This window comes from Chironomus tepperi, unplaced genomic scaffold, assembly GCF_022539635.2.
Source record: "Chironomus tepperi strain 1889 unplaced genomic scaffold, CSIRO-AGI_Ctep_v1 contig_177, whole genome shotgun sequence".
In the NCBI taxonomy this organism is placed as follows: Eukaryota; Metazoa; Arthropoda; class Insecta; order Diptera; family Chironomidae; genus Chironomus; species Chironomus tepperi.
Window position 1 is genome coordinate 814,706 of NW_027226299.1, and position 23,038 is coordinate 837,743.

Genomic DNA, 23,038 nt, shown 5'->3' on the forward strand with positions numbered 1-23,038 from the left:
TTCATGTGTATAAGTCATAAAATCATATTTGTATCCAAGACATTACCTATGACCAGTCATCATCTATGAGATATTTATTGTCCATACCTGGACACCTAGAAACCATCCCTGGATCAAAACCTTACGACAAAAAACAATAAAAAAAGATATTGAAAAAATATATTCACAAAAAATTCAAAAAGCATAATCTGCACATATAAATCATCGGAGATGTAAACTACTGGAATAAATAATCAGGTAAGAGTGAGATGAGACAGAAGATATCAAGAATTAGATCAATTTGGATAAAATTGTTTATTTCATTGCAAAAAGTTTACGATCGAAGAGAAAATTTTTGTGTAATTTCCATTTAATTTTCATTAATAATGTGGAAATATTCGTATGATTGAGGTGTACTGTGTATTTCATAATTATATTCTAAATCCAGTGAACTTGTCGTGTGCCAAAAATAATATTTTGTCATTGAAAAATTTTGTGGAGAATTTTTACAGTTGCTCGTACCTTTTAATCACATTTATAAGATTGCCTTCTTTTTTCTGTTGTATACAGCTTCAGCATTAAAGATTTTTTTAAGCCTCCTCAATTGAAAAAAATTATATATATATATTCAAAGGAAATGACAGAAGTCACGTCGCGCAAATTTTGTTTTCTTAATAATATTACATTTGCAAGTTCTATGTAATTTTGTGAAATTTCAAGCTACAAGGACAATAAAGCCTCGTTAAACATAATCTTTTGAATCTCTATTTATAGAGATAATGTTACAATTTACTCAACAAAACTGTTTATTGCCCAACTCATCGCGCTCTGATGTGCTGTACATCCAATTTAAATAATGCACAATAAAACTTTATTTTTATCCCACTTTCATTCATCCAATAACATCCAACACACATATGTGTGCCGTTTATGAACAACATACAACAAAGTGCAAATATTAATATTATTAAATGTTATCACTTATATTTGTAAACATTACAGAACCAGTACTTGCTGTTTTTTTTTGTTTCATTATTGTCTGTGAATATGTGGGAGTCTGGTTGGTTATTTAGTGCGATAATGATAAGGAATTTCATCAAGAATAATAATAATGACAAAAGTCGAAAGGAGGCAATAAACAGTCAGTATTACGTAAAGCCTAGCATTATGTCTGTGCATCAAGCTAATCAAATGTTATCTTAGCAATCGGGAGAAACAAAAAAATTAAATTTAAGATAAGATTAGTCATTAGTATCTGAGAGCTGACATAAGAATTATCAGTGATATGAGTATTTTTAATTATATACACAGTTTGATAGCACAACCTCCTATATGCTCTAAAAAAATTATTATTTTTTCAGTCGTGTGGGAAATTTCGGTTAGTTTGTTTTATTCCCGTTTTGATTCTTTTTGTATTTTCAATTTTTTATTTTATAACTTTTTGACCATGTGACTTGAAGTATTTGTGAAAAACATGCATTAAATATCAATTCATGGGCATCGAATGAAGTTGTTTATTGTAGATTACATTATCTTTTAGCATAACTATTGTGCATTTTGCTTATTTTTATTAATTGTATAATAGCAATTGTTATTAAATAATAATTGACAAATAAGTGCTTTGTTTTAAAATATTCCTTAGCTGTAAACACCTTTCCAAGCAGCACTTTTCTCTATCATTCGAAGCACATCGGTTTAACATAATTTTCAAATCTGTGTTCAAAAACCGTTCAGTAAATCAGTGTTCGTTTCGGTTCAGTTCATTTGAAATTTCAAAAACCGTTATAATTTAAAATTTTAATAACCGTTAAAAATCTATTTTTTTTGACAAGTTCAAGGCTTGAAAAAACTGCGTCTCAATCATCTACGAAGCGTTGTCCATGGAAAATTTTCATGCATAGTACCCACATCGTTCAAACAATAGTGACTTATGAGCTCTTATTTCTATTTTCTCATTACAGTTAATATAATGGCATCAATGAAATTGAATGTGAGCCGGAAAGTTCTTAGAAAAAAGTGAATAAAGAAATAATCAAATTACGATCAAATCATAGTGCTACAGTAATTAATTAAAGTTTAAAAAGAAAATAATTCGAAGAAAAAAGTGTATTTTTTGTGTGTTCTAACAAGTGAAAAACAACAAAAATTTCTAGTCAATCGGAATTAAAGCTGAAAATAAAAAGCACTTGCCCGGGAAGATTGCCAATAAACCTCAGCTCATTACTTGATAACTAATACAATATTAAGGTCTTGTTTGTGTAAGATTTGCAAAAATAAGAAGAAAAGTTTATCTTCACTTACTCCCTATGACATAGGCATAGAATTGTCTTATTAAGAAGAAAAAGTGAGAATAAAAAATATTAAAATAGGATCAAGACGAAAAGTACGTAATTCCACAATGCCTGGCGGTGGTGCAATTCAATCGGACATGCTGAGCGGTATCGAAGAGGAAAGTGATATGTATGAAGGATTTGCACCGCATGTTGACTATGCAAACATTCCCATTTCAAATGAAAGCTCTCCAGGTAAGTTCCTACACATGTTCTGAATATTTTAAATCTAAACCAGACGAAAAAGTGAACAATGACTGAATAAGAAGTTAATTTTGTTTACAGTCGCGAATGTTTAATTATTCTTTAATTTCTCAAGTATAGTCAGTTCAAATTGACGCTTTATTATACATAAAAATATCATCAAACAATTAGAGTCTCGTGTAGATCATTAATTCGTTCCCTCCTCCTGTTTGCTGCTACACGATACTATTCCCTTCAATATATCAATGACTTGAACAAGTTTTAAAGCATTTTTCAGTTTTATTAGATGTGTCTGCGCACTTATTAATTTTCATTTTACGTGTTCTGTCATGAATAGATTAGTTTTCGATACGATTTGATTTATTTGTCGTTGGTCAAATTTATTTGCTATCGGATACTCAAATTCTAGATTGCCATTATTTTGAAATAACAATTCAATTGAATATTCTAAAGAGGGAATTATGCTAATGAAGAATTATATTCGGCGATTACCATTTGTATTAGAATTTAATTTATATTCTCATTCCATATACAATTCTCAATTTATGCACGGTTGCTACACGTGAAATTAAAAAAAAATTGACTCTCTTGTTTCGTCGATAAGAAATCAATTATGTGGGTACGTCATATGATTCATATTCTAATCTTCTGTATGCTATTTTTGGTTAGACTGGATTAATTATTTGTGTATTACATTAACATTGCTTAAAAGTTTTATGAATCACTGATTAATTTCTTTGAAATCAGTTAAGATCAGCAAATATTTTATGAATGAAAGAATTTTATAATATACTTGATAATTTTTGTTGCGAAAATATTTGATTAGCTGCAGATAAGATTGAAAAAATAATTAGTTATGTCCAATAATCAAATTTCCATGATTAACGGATATTTTTAATTCAAATAATATTCTTCGTTAAATTTTTAACGAAAAATATTCAAAACTGAAAAAGCCGTTAAAATTTTAAAAATTAAATTTCCGGTAATTGTATTAAATTGAAATTGTATTATTAATCACAGTTAGACGCTAAATGACTCGACAAAACGTAACAAGTAGCATCTTTCGCTTGATAAATATTCGCGAAAAAGACCCGGTAACGAAATCAAATAAATAACTAAAATAAAATATGAAAAATCACACATTCGTCTATGTATAGCAATGAATCTGATCTATGATAGTAAGTGAGCGAGGAAACACAATGTTACTCAAAAAAAAAAAAAAAATTCTACTTGTAGATTACTCGAAAAACAAAACACAAAGTATATACAGTAATTTTTACAGTACTACAAATAAAGCAATAAAGTAATTGAGAATATAGTTTGGGCTTGCAATTCAATTGTAATTAAAATTTTATCAATTAAATTGCGGTTTTATCAGGAGCAAAGTTTGATTATGCAATACTGTAATAGCTTTATAAGGCTTTTTATACCAGATCTATAAATGACTGCATATCTACATGCATATATCAATTTCATTTTTCGTTACGTTGACTTATAATTATGATAATTAATTGAACTGAATTAATTAATTTATATATTAGTAAAAAAAATCTTCATACTTATGACATAAAGACAACGATGAGAGGCTCTTGTCTGTGTGTACAAATATTTTTACGACACTACATAAGTGTGCAATACATTTTGTGTCAACAAAAACAGAGAAAAATGACTGAGCGGGAGAGAAATCAGTAGGCAAATCAAGTCAAGTAGAATAAATCGCTCAGTTAAGTGAAGCTAGTGAAACTATTAAGTTCAAATCTGAAAATTAATTTATTTTTTTTTTAATATAGAAAAGGAATTAAGTTCGGAAGTTAAATACGTACGATAATTAAACAGAATCGGATATAAATAATTAACAGATTAAAGATTTCAATCTTCTCAGATTCTTAATGAGGAAATTGAAGCTTGATTATAGTGTAGTGGAATAATTAATTGTATCAAAACAATCCACTTGTAACGGTTTCTCCGATCATCCTTGAACAGCCATTATATCAAGGTCGATAATCACTGATAGTGTGAATGTGCAATTTCACTTCTACAAGTGTCTTAAATTATTTAAATATAAAAAGAGTGAAAAAGTATTAAAGTGAGTGACTAAAGCGCAGTTTTAGATGAAATTGATCAGTTACTTCACACGTGAATGTTTGTTTATTTAAGGAGTGAAGGAATTGTTTATTGAAATTAAGGTTCGATTAGCTTATGACGTTCTACATGTAAAAGTCCAATGTTGACATAATTTATGTCCAACTCCTTAGAATGACAATAGATGTTTACAATATATCATGTTCCGACAAACGTAGTGGAATTCACTGGAACAATGCAAAAGTTGAAATTTGAGTCTTAAGATGGAATTTTAGCCTTGAAAAGGGTTGAATCATTCGCTTAAAGACAGAACATAAATGATATTCGAAACTTGAGGCATTTTTGAATAAACAGAAATTTAATTCCATGTATTTCCGTTACCGCTCATTAAGTATGTATTATGGAAGAAGATGTTGCGGATGTGGAGATGAGGTATACGCACTTTAATGTGGTATGAAGGAGAATTTTCTTCATGGAATACATTGACTCATTAGTATCTCAATTTTAAGGCTAAGAATTCATGAAGGTTGAAGATTTTGTTGCTAAATGAGAATAATTAAGGATTTCAAGCTTCTTAGTGGGGATCAAAATATTAAAAAGTTCAAGTTCTTGCTAATTATTCATTTAATAACGTCTTAATGTTAGCACATGCTGCATTGACTTGAAAATTAAAAGTAGATCCTACATTTTTAGAGAATTTGACTCATCCTCGTGCCTACGTGCATAAAATGTGTCAAGCAGAAGCTTGTTTAGTGACTTATTTGATATAAAAAGCAATGATGAGATTTAAGAAGCATCCGCATGCCTTAACAAATATTTTCATACCTTAAAAAAGTCAACATTTTTCGGCAAATCCTCATTCTGACGCCAATTCTATTGTCAATTGTTGTTTACACCCCAAAAAAAGCTTGATTCAGAAAGTCAACAGCAGACAAGATGTTTTTGTGTGCATTTTTCTTTTGTTCTGTTGGCTATGAATTTATATCTGTGACACTTTTGAACAATAAATCTTAATAAATAAGAATTATTAGCTTGGACGCCAATTTCAAATTGAGCAATTCAGACCTTTTGAGTTTGTAATCCTGATGAAGGAATTTCTGATGTCACAGTTTGAATTACTTATTTGGAGTGACTCCAAATGAAATTCATTTTTCATGACTTTTCAAAGAATTTTCGGAATTTTCATTTAAAAATAAATTTTCAAGAATTATTTTCCAATTTTAAATTCGCTTCTGTTAATGAAGATGAATAATTGCATTACAGGGTATAATACAGTACAATGCAATTATCCTCGCATTCCTTAATAATGAGAAATTCCATCTGATCCTATACTTTGTTGTGAAATTTACATCTTCTCAAGTATGAGATTCTGGTTTATAAGTTGTAGTTCATCTTAAATCTATCAAGTTTAAGGGTTGCTGCCGCCGAGATCAATCCTTCCCGATCTGACTCTCGACAAATCTCGAGATCGAGTCTTCGAGAATCCCTTAATTAAAATGCCTTTCTTCCACATCATTAATCTCACAATCTGCAACTAAACTTCTCAGAACAAGCTACTAATTTAGACTAAATATTATTTGGTCATTATTATTTTTAACTTTTTTGGCAAAAACACCTCCTTTTAAGCTCTATTTTGAATGAGTCTCAGAAATTTCTCGCTAATTCCACCTCCTCAAATCAACAATCATACACAGTGTAGCTGATAACTTCTTCAAAAAATTGTACAAAAAGTAACATGATGCATTATTTAATATAGAGTCAATAAAGTCACGAGGATTTAAAGTCTATTGAAAGAGAAATTCAAGATTAATGTTGATCCATCCAGTTGGGAATGCTACACACGCTAAACAAATGACAATCGATTTGTAAACATTGTTATCATCTGTGTAACCTAGTGTACTTTACTGATTATTATTTACATTCGAATACACACAGCAATAAGCAAGCAGTAGCAATAAAAAAGTAGAATGAAAACATGATTGTGACTTGATACTTTATAGAAAGTCCAAGTAAACAGTCAAGGAGCATCATATATCTACACATAGTTGAAAGAAATTAATATTTATTATTTATTGACACTGATAAAACGGAATTGATTGATTCCATTTGACAATGGTCGCTAGAAAATTATCATCATTTGATGTTGGAATGTCTTCCGATCTTTGTAAACGACCGAGTGTCTATATCGATCCCGAAAGCGACATATTTGAAGGTTTACAATATTTACAACATATCGATAAAGATAATTGTGTAAATTGTATACAGTTATGGAAATCATCATCATCACCAATGACGGAAGGTAACGAGTTTCGATATAAAATCTATACTTTATGAGCCTAAACGATAAGATGTCAAATTAGCAATTTTAATTTTGTGCATATACATGAAAATTTTCCGCTTTAAATTATGAAGATTCTTATTATAAATAACCGTACATTGTTGAATCATCATGTCAAGTTGAAAAACTGAATTCATCAGCCAATAAATTATACAAACATATTTTTTTCAAAAAAAATTATTTGTTTGTTGAAAAATTTTCGCATAAATTAGCATAAATACGTTGCAGTCACCTGACAGAACTCGTGCTTTTTCAGTATTTTCATTTGTAGTGAGCTGTGACAAAATGCAAAAAAAACTACTTGTTCACTGATAATTTATTCGTTATTTTCTTTTAATTTGTTAGTCTGAAAGTTTAGAATACTTTATATTGGAACTAATCTAAATTTTATTTAGTTTCTGGTTTGTTGTTCTCTAACTGGATCTATCTAGTTGAAATTTTTACGATATTCCTTGAAAAAATCATGCTTTATCTTCTTTGTTACGATTAGTTCCTTGTTTACTAGATTATTCTATTAAATTGTCTATAACCTGATGCTTTTATTAGATTTTCTGATCAATAAATTTTCATGGCAACCTTTGATAATGAAATTGTTGGAAAATTCTGTGGCTTTTTGAGTTTTCTTCATAAATTTACTGTTTGACTAACTTTGTTGATGACTTTAGGCCACTAATTATGATTGGCTTCTACTCAAAACAGCCTGAAACTTGAGAAATATTAGTGAATTCTTAAAATTTCTTGTTTACAATTTAGTCAGAAAAAAACGTGAATTTTCAAAATTCAAAAAGCCGTTAAATATTTTCACTTTCTAATACTTTTCAATGAACTCAAATGAACTTAAATCAATAATAGCTAGGTTCTTGATGATTTCACGCAGCTTCCAATAAATCCTTTGTAAAGTTATTTACTCACGTCTTCATGTGACTGAATATGGAACTCATTTATTGTTTGTTAATATATTTATGAGACATGTTTTAAAGTGTAAATTGGCTTACTAATTCTGTACGTAAATAGTATAGTTAATGAAATGCGTTGTTATATTATTATATCGTGAGATCAGAGAGAAAATATTCAGACATAAATCACTTTGAGTCAATTGGTTTAATTGAAATGTAACGAAATTTAATTCTCATTTTTCTATTAATAGCCAAAAAGCAACAATTGAAATCATTCAATGATATAAAAGGTCTGATTCAGCAAGGTAAAAAACGTGAAGTCAAACTCATCATTCGTGAAAATGCATGGCCGGTAAATGCTACAATCAGAAGTCAATTATGGCCGGCATTGTGTGCGCAACATCAACACAGTAAAAGTACATTAGACGGCTATTATTGGGATATGGTCAATCAGGTAATGATTAATGCATAGAATAAATGATGAAGTCCATTCAACCGTATAACTTTTGACTTTTATTTTATCAAAAGGTTTTTGGCACAACAGAGCTGCCTGAAAAGCCAATTATGCTTCCTCCGTTCGTCGACTCATCTCACTGCTTACCATATCATCTTACGAAAAAAGGCAGAGCTGTGGCTGACCGAGTTGTTAGTGTATTGGGATTTAATAGTCCTGATATCACATACAGTCCATCTCTCTATCCAATCGCGGCTGTTCTTCTGCACTACATGTCAGGTGAGCTTTATTTTTGATTTATTTCTATGGAATTTTATTTTGCTGTTGATAATTATGTGGAATTTAATGTTATTTAAAGTGTCATATTATGTCATATTAGAAAATTGTTGACTAGGGTCGACCATGACTATGACTGGTTCATGACGTTATTCTAGATATTTTTGACCGTTATTTTCAAATATTTTTTAACGGGTAATTTTTAAATATTTTTTGACCGTTAATTTTCAAATATTTGTTGGCCGTTATTTTATATGTCATTTATTAATATCCACGAAAGACGAATTTAGTGTCAATTTAAGCGCATATTTTGAAGTTACTTAGTGTCAACAATAAAATTTTGCGATCTATAAATATGCTGCGGCAAATAATATATAAAAATATATCATTGACATCATCGAATACTTTTAAAAAGCTTTCAATTTGAACAAGTCGACGGAAATTACACTTTATTCTTATTCTGCGCGAACATTGCTTCCGTTTTGGATTGTAATACAATTATTATGCTGATTATGAAGGAATTCACGCTGAGTGTTTAACAAGGCGCTCTTATATAGTTTTTATAGCACTCGAAATTCTCTTATTAACTCTATTGAATTTCCTTGGGTTGCCTGTGGAAATTAAATATTTGTGAGCTTTATCGATTTTTCTCTCTTTTCTCCATCAAAACTTTTCAGCAACAACTAGGCTTGTAATTAAAAATAGAAACAGGGTCAAAAATGAAATTTAATAGCTCGACTCTATTAGATATGGGATGTCTATCAAGTTAGACTACATTTTCTGTGGTTTTATCATTATGGAGACATAAATTGCTATTTTGCAATCTTCTTGTCTTGTTCTAGTTCTCTTTATTCTGGAAAATGCTGAAATTCGTACACAACAGCCATGAACTATATTTTTAGCTGCCATAATACAATTAAAATTAATTGAAAATAATGTCCCACGGCATGAAAATATTCAACAGTTCTCAAAGTCCTTAATGGCTCTCATTATGGAATGGGAAGTATTATCAGATTTATCACTTTATCTTCGTGATTATGAAGTCATATAAATTTCAGTTTGTTATTTAGATGTTTAGCATAATCCACAGTAAGCCCCAAAAAAGACCGGCTACGAAGCCTTAATTTATTGTGATTCATGCTTATTATTTTGTTAATGTTCGACGTAGCCAGTCAGACGTCGATAGGTGGTGTTTGGAATAAAATTATCACGTATAGATTATTCAAATGATTATTCATCTATTGACATTATGGTCTATGTGACTAGGTATTCATAGACATTGAAGGATCGATCTGGATTGTTCTATGGATATTAGATTAATGGAAATTGGATAAAACTTGAGTGGGAGGAATAAAGAAATTAAGTTGTCTAGCAGCATCATGTCGTCAGGTCACCTACTCAGTCTGATGCTGTTTGGGTGCTTACGTATGCTAGACTAGATCCAATTATCTGTCGACTGAGACAATATGAAGCCTTAGTCTAAATGATTGACCCTTCAAATCCAGACAATGTTAGATTAAGTGAACATCTACATAAAATTCAGCTTTACAGTCTGGTAACTGCCTGCAGTCAAGTATCATATTTAAAATTAGATTAGAAACTCCTTCCTTATGCCAATTTAAATGTTTATCGTAAAATTTCCTTGGAAAAAACGTCCAAGTATGAATTTATTGATGCCTGATTAATTTGTTGTGTACTTCCCCAGCAAATTTGCCATAACAATATTGTTTACTTTCCAACTTAGCATAAGCAAATTGAGAAAACAAAAGAATTAAGGTTCATCGATTTATTTTCGTCAGTTATTCTATCCAGTTACTTACCAACAATTCTTGAATTTGTTGAAGCCAATTAACATGTTTTCTTGATCTCTATAGCCTCTAATTTTTCAATTTATAGTTCAGACTCGAAGCAAATATAGTCTTATTTAAATAAATATTCTGTTTGTATGCAAATGATATCGGCAATTGTGTAATAATTAAATTATAGCTGCGTTAAGCACTTCAAGCGAATGAAATTTCATCTCAGATTGTTATCGTCGTTTTAAGAAGAAAAATCAGTACACTAAGGAGATGAGATTTTCATGCTTGAATTCCGAGTAGTGTGATTTCTGTCTTGTTTAATTGACAACAAGACATAGGCGATCACACGAGTGCAATTTACGGTGCCAAAAATATTAAAATATCTAGTTTCACATGTATGTAGCTATCATGTGTCAATATTAATTGATATTATTATTACATGAAAATATTATGACGTAAAAATATTTGATGGAATGAAGGCAGAAGTAGATGAAAAACGTGCCGATAGTCGAGCAATTAATCACTGTATTTTTCGTTCTCAAAATCCATAATTGAATACATTCGCATGTGAACGAAAAAGTATTTATACAAAACAATCCCTTAACTTATTTTTAGAACACTTAACAAGATAAAGCTGAGAGAAAATAAAGGCTTTTGCTAATTATTTACGTGACAGTATCTGAGTTAGATTTACGATCTATAATAAAGATGTAAATAAATATTATTAATTCGGTTTCCTGAGAGTTATTGTTATAGGCAACGGATGAAATTATTACACGATTAAAAGGTCTCATGCGATTTATATTTATTATCTATTGTACTTAATTATCAATAAATTTCAAACTTATTATTTTATTCAATTAGCATGACAATTATAACGGCTTTTCACGTTTTGAATTTTTAATTACCTGCCGTTCAGTAATCCATGAGTTCATTTCATTTCAGTTTATTTACAATTGAAGAGCAATCTTAATTTTCGAAATTTCTTATCAAAAAAGAGTATAATAGACCTGAAATCTACCGCAATAAAGTTTCTGGGTCATGACAGATAAGGTTGATGTCCCAATTTAAGTAATTTTGGCGTTTTAAAAGCAGAAATTGGAATAATTATATTTGACGAAACTTTTCTTTTTGACGTCATGAAATCTTCGTTGAATTTTTGAAATTTAGAAGACCGTTAAATTTTTAATTTGCTATAATTTGAGGAACAACTCGTTGAAACTCGTTTTGAATTCTAAATAAAATTGCGTTCAAATATCAGTGAACCAGTCTTTATGACACAATATGACAGCAGCGTTTGAATTTTTATGAATAAATTGCATTTAAATTAATGTTTCTTTAATAATCAGTTACAAATCAATACACTTATTATTAAAAAGATATTTTTGCAAATCAATTATTGTTATGAGGCAATTAGTAATATTTTTTCCATAACAATGCGATGTGCAAATATCCATTTAATATATTTTTGTGTTTTGTAGATAATGTGTTATTATTTAATTAATTAATTATCTAATTTAATATATATTTCTTTTGTGTCTATTTACAGAGGAGGAATGCTATCATTGTATGACCAGTTTGGTAGCAGCAAAAGACAAAGTGTTCATAACACAAACAAAATTATTATATGAAGTCACATGGAAGACTGTGATGCAAATTGCAAAGAAATATGCAAAAAATTCTGTATTATATCTTCAGCGATTGTGTCAGGGTCAAAAAGCTGAGAGATTATTTACAGACTGGTGCTGGTGGATTCTCGGTGGACTGCCATTTCCGCACTTGGGTATGTGATGAGCAATTAAAAGTTTAATTAACTTAATAAGGCAATAAAATATTTTTATCTTATTTATTTTCATTTATTTCCTCCTGCGGTTGACTGTTGCTGCTGTTTTTTATTACAACATCAAGTTCGTGTGATGGATTGCTATTTTCATGAAGGAATTAAAGTATTATATCGTGTGGCATTAGCAATATTGATTCTATTTCATAAACATACACAAAATTCATCTGAATGGGATTCAGATTCACTAAAAAATGACATCGACAATGCAATTCCAAAGTTTTGCAAACAAATACCTGTAACTCCATTAAAATTAATGCGAACTGCATTCAGTATTCGTGCATTGAGGTAATTCAATTTTAATATTATTTTAATTCAATTTATTGTATTCAATTTAAATTAAACTTTTATCGCATTTTTCCGGACTTGTCGCGATTGAAAAAGCGCAATTATTCATTTTATGAGCTTCTGACTGTTTATCTAACTAACTATCGCTTTAATGTAACTTCAAAAGAAGAAAATAAGTGCATTGACTTGATTTATAATCTTTATTAGCACAGATAAACATTACAGATATGTGTCAGACTTTGCCGCTTCTTGAAAATTACTGTTTTTAACTCAATTTATTATTATTTATTGTGATGGTGTGAGATGATGATTGAAGGATAATCAACTTTCCTTGTGGGTTGATGCATTTATGGCTTTAGTAACTTGATAACTTTGAATTTTGTTTACAAAGTAGCAATCTTGTGTTTATTTTTAAGGCAGCCTGCTTGTATAGAGTCTGATTTAAAGTGAAATTCTCAGATTAACATTAGATTAATCCTCGGATTAAATTAAATCCTAGAATTAAAAGTCAAATTGAAATTCTAAGGTAAATCAGACCAAAAATACAACCTGACTTACACGTTTTATTCAGCCAGAAGCACAAAAAATCTCATTCGTGACAGAGAATACCTAAAACCTCAATGCTTACAGCAAATATAATTTTCAATTGTGAATTTCCATGGAAAATGTCATTTACAGCTTCCTTTTGATGAAAAAAGCTTTTGTTAATTTTGAACTCATAACTTAATTTCTCTTTTCCTTTTTCAAAAAATCCAGTTCATCATACATAACACGAGTATTCATAAAGACTGAGATGCTAATCAAGAGTATGTCAGTTCGTAGTGGAAATACGCAACTGATACGATCACGATCAACAGACAATCTACCAACAAGTCAGTCACAAATTAATATTCAAATGATGTCACATACGCTGACAATAAGAGAAGTAAGTGTTTTTAAATCCTGTTATATCCATTGAATCTCATCATTTAATTTTCATTTTGATAAAGGACTTTCCTGGGGAAATTTTCTATTTTTAAAAGCGCATTTTTCGATATATTTAAATTGTGACCGTTAATTTTCAAATTTTGTTTCGTTAAATTATCAAAACTTTTTTCGTTAAATTTCAAATTTAATTTGACCGTTAAATTTTCAAATATTTTTTGACCGTTAATTTTTGAATTCTTTTACATATGTCAAAATGCGCTTCCATAGATCGCTCATGACTATCTTGACTACATCTCCACTAGTTTAATATTCCTTTTAACATATTTTAATTTTCTATTTTATTTTTCTTGCCCCTTTTTATTTCGTTTATTTTAAATTCACAAAAAAAATTAGAATCCACCGCCAAAATTACCAACCCTTGATCATGGCTCATGCCGTCAAATGGTAAAATTTTTCTTGCCATTTGTAATTTGATGTACTTTTTTTATGTTTTTTAATTTGTTTGCTCATTGACTTACTTCCGTTTTGTAGTTAAACATCTAATTAATGAAATTTTTTTATTTTTGAAAACTTAACATGACTTTTTCTATTTTCTCTCTTTTAATGCTGCTTGCCATTTTTGTGTCTAAATTAATCTCTTTAAAAAAATTATCTTAAATTTGAATTAAATACTAATCTTAAGGGTGCCCGTTCGCCCGATGTTCGTGGCGTATCGACGGGTGTTTTCCCAATTCAAGCAATAAAAAGTAAAGTTGTCTTAGAGAATAATGATGTAAGTTTTGGATGTCTAACAAACTAACCTTTTCATTCTTACATTAAATGTCTGTTTTTTTGCTATTGTTAAAATTTGTTATTTATACTGATAATATAATGGATGAATAAATATATTTTAGCTTTTCACATTGTGGTCATGGCTGCCTGTAAGAATAACAATGTATCAACCTGTATTACTGTACACTACAGAAGAGCATGGATGTTCCTTGACTACATTTTATATAAGAGTTGAACAGTATGAACCGACATTACTCATGATAAAGACGTGCAATAATGAAGTAAGTGAACTTTAACAGCATTTCTTGTTCTTGTGTCAGTATAAGGAAATAAATTTTCATTTTTTGCTTCTCTTTTGTGCTTAGGTATTTGGAGCTTACTTGTCATCGCGGTGGTATGAACGAAATTTGAAAGACGACAAAGGAAACAGACAAGGTAAAATTGAATTTATTGCTTATAAAAAAATTGTTGTTTATGCGAGACATGAGTGGATTTTCTGCTTAAGCATCATATTCAATACTTTTGACCTGAATTTTCCGCATAAATACTTGAGTCAAAACTCTACGCGAATCTTTTTTTGTTTATAAACAATTGAAACATCACGAGAATGTCTTGTTTACTAGCTTTTGAAAAATGTTCACATTTTATTGCCAATTTATTTTTGGCACAAAAATTTTCTTCCTTTGTTTTGTAACCTAGCATATGATATCCTAATTAATTTGAAGGTTTTGATGCTTCCGATTTTCATACAATCAGATTTACTTTGTAACGGTTTTCAAAAATTCAAATGAACTGAACGAAAATGAATTTGGATTACTGAACGACTAAATTTTGAAATTTTAACGTATTTTTAAATTAATCCAACAGATTAAAGTTTAATCCGATGGATTGAAATGATGTAAGCATTCAAAGACTCGACAATAATTAAACAATTCAACTTACTCAAGCTTAATCAACATCGCAAAATCATTTGTCCAAGACTAAATGTCGTCAAACCCCAAACAGCAAATAAACAAATACTTTATGTAATCCCAAAAGTTTTTCGTTACGCACGAGTACCAAAAACAATTTGAGTTTTAATTACTCCAAGTCTTGTCTCGTCTCGTTTCATCCAATAAATGACAAGTTTTAGCAACAAGAATAATATTATTTTTTTTCCTATCTTCCACAGCATATTTCGGAACTGGTGAAAGTTTTCTGTTTTCATTATATCCAGAACGTGCTAAATATCCTTGGGTGGGAATAGACAGCGACAGAAATGTTGACCATTCCGCAGAACTTTTCATGGCTGCTGACAATAAAATGTTGACAATTGGTGGAGGGTGAGTGAATGCCTAAATGCCTTATAGCATGTTTCAATTTAATACTCATTTATATACACTTACAGTGATGGACAAGCTATTTGGATGGACGAAAACATAAGATTTGGCAAAAGTGATAGATGTAAGACGTTCAACAATCCACCACTGTGTCCGTCAGGTGACTTTGAGATTAGAGTGTTAGAGGTCTATGGTTTCGTTGGAGTTTAAAGCTTAAGACATGGAATATCTTTAGAATAACTACATTAAATATTATTCAGTTGTCGTCATTGCATTATACTGTGTAATTGGATTCATGTTCTTCACACACAAACATTACATTTATTCGTGAGCTTTTTAAAAAAACGAAAGGAACCGCTTTTTCTGTCCGACATTCTTTATGTCTATGTTCAGCAGCAACGAACAAGATGAAGGAAATGACACAAACATGCTTATGCCCGTAAGAAAAATCCTATAGTTGGATTCTTTCGTACAAATTATTATACGAAGTTATCGAAAAACTTATCAAAAATTCAACGATTCAACGAATTTTTTGAAGGAGAAAATTTAATTTTGTTAATTTTTTGTTATCGCATTCCTGAAAAAAATGCATTGCAATAGACTACGTATATATGTAACAATTATTTTTGAGGTTGACAAGAAAGGATTTTTTGTAAATTTTTATGTTTTTTGAGAGAAAAGGATTAAAAAAAACTGTTGGAAATTAATTAATTTAACCATGTGGAACATACATAAACGAGAGAGTAAATATATTTATTATTATTGATTGAAAAAAGATTAAATTTTGGTTGATAATTATCTCATAGTTTATTTTCATTCCATTCTTGAAGCTAATTAGCTCCTTTGTGAAAATTCGGAAGTAATTTGAGATACATTTCGATCAATTTATTGATTTTTGCGCTTATCATTCCAATGAACTCTAAATTTCTATGTATTCTTGGATTATTGTGGGTTGTTGAGGGTGATATTGTGCGATACATGGTTGTATGAGAGACTTACTAGGTAGCTTTTTTGAATGAAAGCTTCTGTCAAATTTTTAACGGTTTTCAAAAATTCAAAAATAACGATTTTCTAAAGTTTGAATAAACTGAACGAAATTGAACTTAGACTACTGAACAAATGAATTTTGAATTTTTAACGGTTTCGAAATCGGAATTTAATTCAATTGAAAAACAAGACTTCTGCAAGTTCCTTGAATTAATTGCAAATTAAATTCAATCTTGAAAAGAGAAAATCCGCACAATTTTGACCTCAACAAGTCTCAATGTCTCATTGACTTTTCCTATATCTTAAGATGCTTAAAATTGAAATTATAGTCATTTGCATTAATTGAAAGCTAAGATAAAAAGAAATCTGTACACCTATATTATATTTTGAGAATGTAAAACGATATAAGAAAGAAAAAAAAATTGATACCAAAAATGTAGATTTAATTAATTAATTTGTGTGTTTTAAGATTTCATTCTCATCAAATATAGAGCAATATAAATGTAAAGGCAGGAAGGGAGAAAGGCTTAGACAAAACAAAACAAAAAAAAAAATAATATATATATGCAGAAATTTCATTCTACATTGTTCGTTCATAAGTTGACTTGAGAAGCTAGAAAGTAGTAGTAAAGTTCCAATGTATTTAACATTTTTTGAATGCTATATAATTAAAACATAAATGCGTATTGACGTGAGATTCAATTTCTAAGAAGTTAAAGCTAGTAGGAAAAAATAGTTCATAACAAAGTCAGATAATAAATGCTAAACAAGTACTTGATTAAACATTTACAACACAAATCAATGATAAATACTACGTAATCAACCATGAGGAACCAATACGAACAATACTAAACCTATAATAATAAACTTGCTGAAACAAATGATCAAAAAAATTATGAAAAAAAAATTCAAAGTCCTCAGGATCGAATCATTTAAAAAAGTATAAAAATATCAGACAATGAAGAAATTAAAACAATTAAATATTTTATCTGCTTTCGCTCATTATTGAAAGAAATTGTTAAATATTTTAAGTTTAAACAAAGGAATGAATTCCCTATTGTGATTATTTGTTAAGTTATTTTATTGATTGATGTCAAAACAGAAACAAAAAGGAGAAAAGAAAAGATTTTTTGTTTTTCTTTTTATTAATTTAATGATTGCTAGCTTGCAATTGATCTTAGTCTCTAATGGAAATATTTAAAAATAAAATATGACAACATTTAAAAGTGATGAAATTGAAATCAATCATGTCTTAAATCTATTTGATTTGCTGTTTTTCAGGCACAATTCAATTGAAGTTTATGCCAAAATATGTGAAATTGATTTATGGAAATTTATAAACAAATCTAGTCGCTGTTACTGCTTTGAAGGAATAGTTCAAGGAAACGAAACACAGAACAGGCAATTTTTATTTGAAAAGTGTGACAAGCTGTAAATTACTGCATAAAAATAGAAAATATGCAATAGATTAATTCATTTCACACTTTTGAATATTCTGAACTTAATTAAAAATGTGGTCATTCATGCGATCGATTTGAAAAATTTCCATAGTCCGATTGATGTTTTAAAGACCTTTTCTCGTGAGTATATATTTTAATTTGATTATAAATTGGTGGATTAGGGATTCATTTATTGAATTATTACTTGAACATTGTTGATTCTTTGACAATTTTAAATGAAATTTGTTACTTTTAACGGTCATTTTTGAATTTTCGCATCTTTTAACGGTAGCTTTTTGAAAATTTGCTTCCAGTTTTAACTGCCATTTTAAAAGCTTTGCTTCAATTCTGAACATTTGTTGAAACTTTGCATCACTTTCAAAACTCCGCGTCTTTAACTGATTTGCTTCTTTTTAAAACATCTTTCTGCATCTTTAGCTGCAAATTTATAAGTTTAGCGTCTGTTTCGCATCATTCACCGGTAACATTGAGTTTTGCATCATTTAATTTTCTGTTTCTATTCGACAAATTCAAAAAAATCGTTAAAAATTTCCAGATAATTTTACGTCACTCATATTATTGCGCAATTACATTTAAATTAGGTTAACAAGCTGACAAATGATAAATTACGATAACAATATGATAATTATGAAAAATTTCTATAAATTAATTCAAGCATATTAATCATTCTGAAGTGATTATTGACTTGTTTATAGACAAACACCAAACATTGTTGTAGTCATTGAATTTAAGCGATAATGATTGATTTTCTACGTAAAAAAAGTCTCATCTCTGACGAAAATGCTCCATCAATTGTCGATTCCAGTCAGTTACGTTAACTTATTAGATAATCACAATTCAATGTAAATATCGACGTGAGGTTCTAAAACGTGTCAATAATCAGCACATCCTCATCTGATGTAAGTTATTTTAATACTGTAAAAAATTTATCTTTATCTATCCAAATATATCACAACCACAGGCTTTAAATCTCATTTATATAAATTTATTTCTTATCACATTAAGGCATTATGCCTTGTTATACAAAAACAATAAATCAACTAGGCCATCTACCTTTTGCATACCCGTATTAAAATGTCACCAAAAAAATGTTCCAAAATATATATCAATCATTCATTCTTAAAGTTCCAAGGTATGCAAACAGTCCCGTCCGATAATATGGAATAATAATTAGTTACATTAATATTTAAATTATTGAGTTTTAGTTTCGAGTTGCCAATATTAAGAAGACGTTGCATGCAGTCAATCATCATGTCCGGTGAGATGCTGTCATCTTTTATTAACGTGTTGAGTCTCAAGTTTTCAATGCAGGCTTTGTGGAGGTCTTTTTCGATGTATTTATTTCTAAAATTAAAGTTAATTTTTATTTTTGTTGTATTTTTAGGTACGGAATATTGTGTGGATGAATTCTTACTTTTCATATGCCACTTGCTTTATTTTTGCTTCTTCTAAATTCTTGGAAATGAAGTCAACGAGTAGGAAGCCTGGACATGTTGATGGAGCGATCAGTTGACCTATGAGGATTATCAAGAAAGTAATAAGAAATTCATGGACATGATTGATTGGACAGAGTTGGAAGTAATGTAGCGGTCATTGGCATGTCATTACAACAAGCTTAATTGCTCATAAATCAGATAATTAAAAAGGGGTTGTTAATATTATTGGATAAATGCAACCAGGGTTCATCCAAAACTGAAGGTCTGCAGCCCGAACATATAAGGTACAGTCCGAATCAGCAGGTCTGCGCATCTAAAACGCAGTATATGCCGGTCTGCGATTCTTGACCGAACCCTAGCTACAACTCTGTCTTTACAATATTAGAATGACCTTGCCCTCGGCAACACAGTAAATCGTAACTCATATCTCACCTGTCGGACTAATCATCAAAGGTCCACTCTCACTCTCAACAACCTAAAAATAAATCCATACTTAAGATTACTGTAATCTTCAGATAATTTTTTTCATGTCATATCCTCTTCAACTACTCAATTTAATAAATATCAATGTCCAATCATACCAATTCATAGTCAGCCAATGATGTCGGCCATGTCTCAGGATAACGGTTCTTACTCAAAAAGTCCAAGACATTTGTGATTACTCGACTAAGATGACTTGAGTAATTTTTTGCCAATGTACTTGGCATGAACTTCCTACGCGCAATTTTGATGTTCAACAACACTTGTGACAATGTATTTTCGTACATTGGGATTGTTGACAGGTAGACTTCTTGTTTTGGTATGTGCTTAATAAGCTAAAATGAGCACAATATGTTAGTATACAGGATAAATGTCTAGGAATGTTAGAGACCGGCTATTAGATTGTATGGCTCCAAAAAGCCAGCCTCAGAGCAACTCACATCAAGCCAGTTATTCTGGACATCTCCTGTATACAAATGAATCTGCCCGTCGATTCCGACGCCAGTAAATTGTGAAAAGATGACAGTCTTGTTGAGCAAGTACTCCATATCATCGCCATACAAGTCATAAAGCTTCTCCAAACTTTTTAAGCATCCTCGAAAATGTTCATAGTTCCATCCACAATCATAGATTATTTGCTGTAGTCCCAACTTATTCTCAAGTTTAATCCTCAATTTCTCTACTTCCTCACGTAAATCTTCTAATGCTTTCGTACGGATATGTGCTAAGTCCAAATTCTTCCTTACAAACTTCTCAAGATTCTCATTCTCTTTGGCCTTACGGACTCGAATCTGAAAAATATCAAATTCCTCACTAAATTGTCCTTCATTATTGTCGACTTTATATTTAATTCCATTATTTGGTCGTTGACTATAGTCGGAGAAACTTGAACGCTTTGGAGATTTTGGTTCCGAATATATTTTCTCAACATATGTTGTTTCAAGGTCACATGTCTGTAAAATCTTTGTGACAAAGGACCTTGTCGTTTTCTCAATGTGTAATGGCACTTTAACAAGTCTAAATGGATTGGATGTATCCTTATTACGTAAATAAAATGGAAGTGATGGTGGACTAGATTGTGGATAATATTGTCGTTGAAGTGCTTCGAGATGTGCTGATAAGACTTTTAAGGAATTCTCATTGATCGCACGCTGTTCAGGAAACTTGCCAAATAGGTCAGGATGACATAGGAAGAAGAATGGACGTAATGCGGTCTGTAATTGTGATGAAGTGAAGCTCCTTTGGATTACAAGACGTCCAAAGTTTCCGCGATTCTCATGAAGGCTACAAAGAGTGATATTAAGCTTGAATTATTGAAATATAGGACAAATTAAATACTTGCCATGATTTTAAACAGTATTGCATTGTTCCTTACTATGTTAATGTATAAAAATAAAGTATTTAATATGATTAAAAATAATATTGCGACGAATACATTTGTTGAACGAAATTTTTATGTAAACACTACTGCTGTGGCAACACTCGTCTCATAGTCTCTCCTCCTATGCATTGCACATGAAGCTTTTAGTCACGTACACATCTATATTGATCATATGGTCGGCAAAATTTTTGTTTTTGTTTTGTGTAAACAAAAAAGGTTTTCTTTAGACAGCTTTTATGAATGAAATTTTGAATTGAGATTTTCGGTGAAGTACGATGAGAATTGATTTTGGCTACTTTGATTGAAAGTGATGAGAATGTTTAGAAAGGAAAGATAATTGATGGGTGTTATAGGAATATCTATACAAGTGAGAGTTATTCTAAGTTCTATATGATAAAATTGATAGAATACGGATAAATTGATAATGGAGTGGGACTAGAACCATGGTCAAATATATGATTCCCAATCGCCTACTCCTATCACTGAGCTGGAGGACGGTTACTCGGCAATTGGAATATTTAAGCTTATCATAGTGAATTATCATTAGTTATTATAGGAATTCTTGATTTCAATTGATTTTGTATGCATATTAATATCTATCCAAATCTTAGACTCTTCCAATTTTCTCCTTCACCCCTCTTAAGCCTTACGTGATAAGTTACAGGTCCCAAGGGGTAGTTCACCTACTATGTTCGCTTTATATTTGGAGATTGTACAATTTTACAACAGATTAACCCAGTGTGCCCCCAAAACTTTCTGGAAATGATGTAAATAGTAAGTGATGTGCGGTATAGTATGTCGTATCCGGTTCTATTCTAGGCGTCCTACCAAGGTGTATCGTGAAAAATAACGTGCATTTTGTAACGAGGGTGGGGAAAGAGTGGGCATGTTGGTGTCTGAAATTGAGTTCGATACGTAATAAATAAATAGTCTCTACAGATATTCAAGTTGTATATACTTGCCCTAACAGACAAAGAGACCGATTTTAGTGGTATTTCTGTACCATTTAAGCATGCTCTTTGCTTGTTAGGCTTAGTCACTTAGCTAAACTCTTAGCAGAGCTCGAAGTCGAGTCGACTTGAGTCGTCTCAAAAAAAACCGAATCGACTCGAGTCGACTTCAATCATATCGACTTCGAGCTCTGACTCTTAGTATGTCTAACAATGTCTATCGAGAAACGAAATCCTATGATTCTAACAATACTAGAGATAATAGCTGACTGGGGGTTTACCCGACAAAACCGGTCCCCAAGTAAAACCTGAAATTCAACAAAATTTAGACTGCAATGAAACTCAAAAAATGTAAATAAAAACAATAAACTTTGTTCGTATCATTAATAATTTTTATTCGTAAAAAAATATTAGTTACTACTACTTGCAAATATAATTTTTTTTTTCTTTTCAATTTCTCATTTCCATGGTACAATCGCAAAATTCTTAAGTAAAAATTTTTCTTTCACTGTTCAACATTATTTATTTTCATGGGATTTTCTTATTTTTTGTTCATTTCTATCAATCAATTCATAGATAAAGTAAAAGTAGATATAATATTAATTAATTCGATAAAGTAATTAAGCAAAAAAGTAGAGAAAACTGGTACAATTTAGCACATTCTTGTGCAATCTTCCTTAATATGTAATTAATGTAATTTAAATCGATTAAGAAGAATAAACTGTTTAACATCTAAAAAAAATTGTTGGTTTTTATCTTCTTTTTGATTTTTTTTTATTAATTAAAATTAAACAAATTCGATTTATCACTTTTTTTTCTTTTTCTTATCAAATGAATCTTT

At 30.2% G+C, this 23,038-nt stretch overlaps 2 protein-coding genes across 7 annotated transcripts; one reads left to right on the forward strand and one right to left on the reverse strand.

Moving 5' to 3' along the window:
* The first annotated feature begins 113 nt into the window (after positions 1–113).
* sky (GTPase-activating protein skywalker) lies at positions 114–17,731 on the forward strand. 6 transcript variants are annotated; one of them, XM_070638847.1, is made up of 12 exons: positions 114–237; positions 1,941–2,504; positions 8,081–8,283; positions 8,358–8,562; positions 11,908–12,141; positions 12,267–12,486; positions 13,243–13,411; positions 14,096–14,185; positions 14,307–14,465; positions 14,550–14,619; positions 15,356–15,506; positions 15,572–17,731. In XM_070638847.1, the coding sequence occupies exons 2-12, from the start codon at positions 2,378–2,380 to the stop codon at positions 15,711–15,713; spliced, it is 1,770 nt and encodes a 589-aa protein (XP_070494948.1). In that variant the 5' UTR covers positions 114–237; positions 1,941–2,377; the 3' UTR covers positions 15,714–17,731. The 6 variants fall into 6 exon arrangements, with proteins under 6 accessions (XP_070494948.1, XP_070494950.1, XP_070494949.1 ...); XM_070638849.1 differs by lacking the exon at positions 114–237 and adding an exon at positions 271–338; XM_070638848.1 differs by lacking the exon at positions 114–237 and adding an exon at positions 1,042–1,120.
* Positions 17,732–18,913: 1,182 nt separating this feature from the next.
* Positions 18,914–21,368, reverse strand: LOC139089316 (T-cell activation inhibitor, mitochondrial-like). Its single transcript, XM_070638809.1, has 6 exons — positions 21,209–21,368; positions 20,307–21,150; positions 19,968–20,201; positions 19,819–19,861; positions 19,365–19,464; positions 18,914–19,294 (listed from the first exon to the last, which is right to left on the reverse strand). The coding sequence occupies exons 1-6, from the start codon at positions 21,229–21,231 to the stop codon at positions 19,060–19,062; spliced, it is 1,479 nt and encodes a 492-aa protein (XP_070494910.1). The 5' UTR covers positions 21,232–21,368; the 3' UTR covers positions 18,914–19,059.
* Positions 21,369–23,038: the final 1,670 nt, after the last annotated feature.

What these genes read in the sequence shown, in the direction of transcription:
- sky (XM_070638845.1), top strand. Translation starts at nt 6,708, where the DNA reads ATGGTCGCTAGAAAATTATCATCATTTGATGTTGGAATGTCTTCCGAT. An exon ending in CGACAAAGGAAACAGACAAG is followed by an intron (nt 14,620 to 15,355) that starts GTAAAATTGAAT and finishes TATCTTCCACAG; the next exon opens with CATATTTCGGAACTGGTGAA. An exon ending in ATGTTGACAATTGGTGGAGG is followed by an intron (nt 15,507 to 15,571) that starts GTGAGTGAATGC and finishes ATACACTTACAG; the next exon opens with TGATGGACAAGCTATTTGGA.
- LOC139089316 (XM_070638809.1), bottom strand. Translation starts at nt 21,231, where the DNA reads ATGCAATACTGTTTAAAATCATG. An exon ending in TCCAGAATAACTGGCTTGAT is followed by an intron (nt 20,202 to 20,306) that starts GTGAGTTGCTCT and finishes TGCTCATTTTAG; the next exon opens with CTTATTAAGCACATACCAAA. An exon ending in TTTGATGATTAGTCCGACAG is followed by an intron (nt 19,465 to 19,818) that starts GTGAGATATGAG and finishes TAATCCTCATAG; the next exon opens with GTCAACTGATCGCTCCATCA.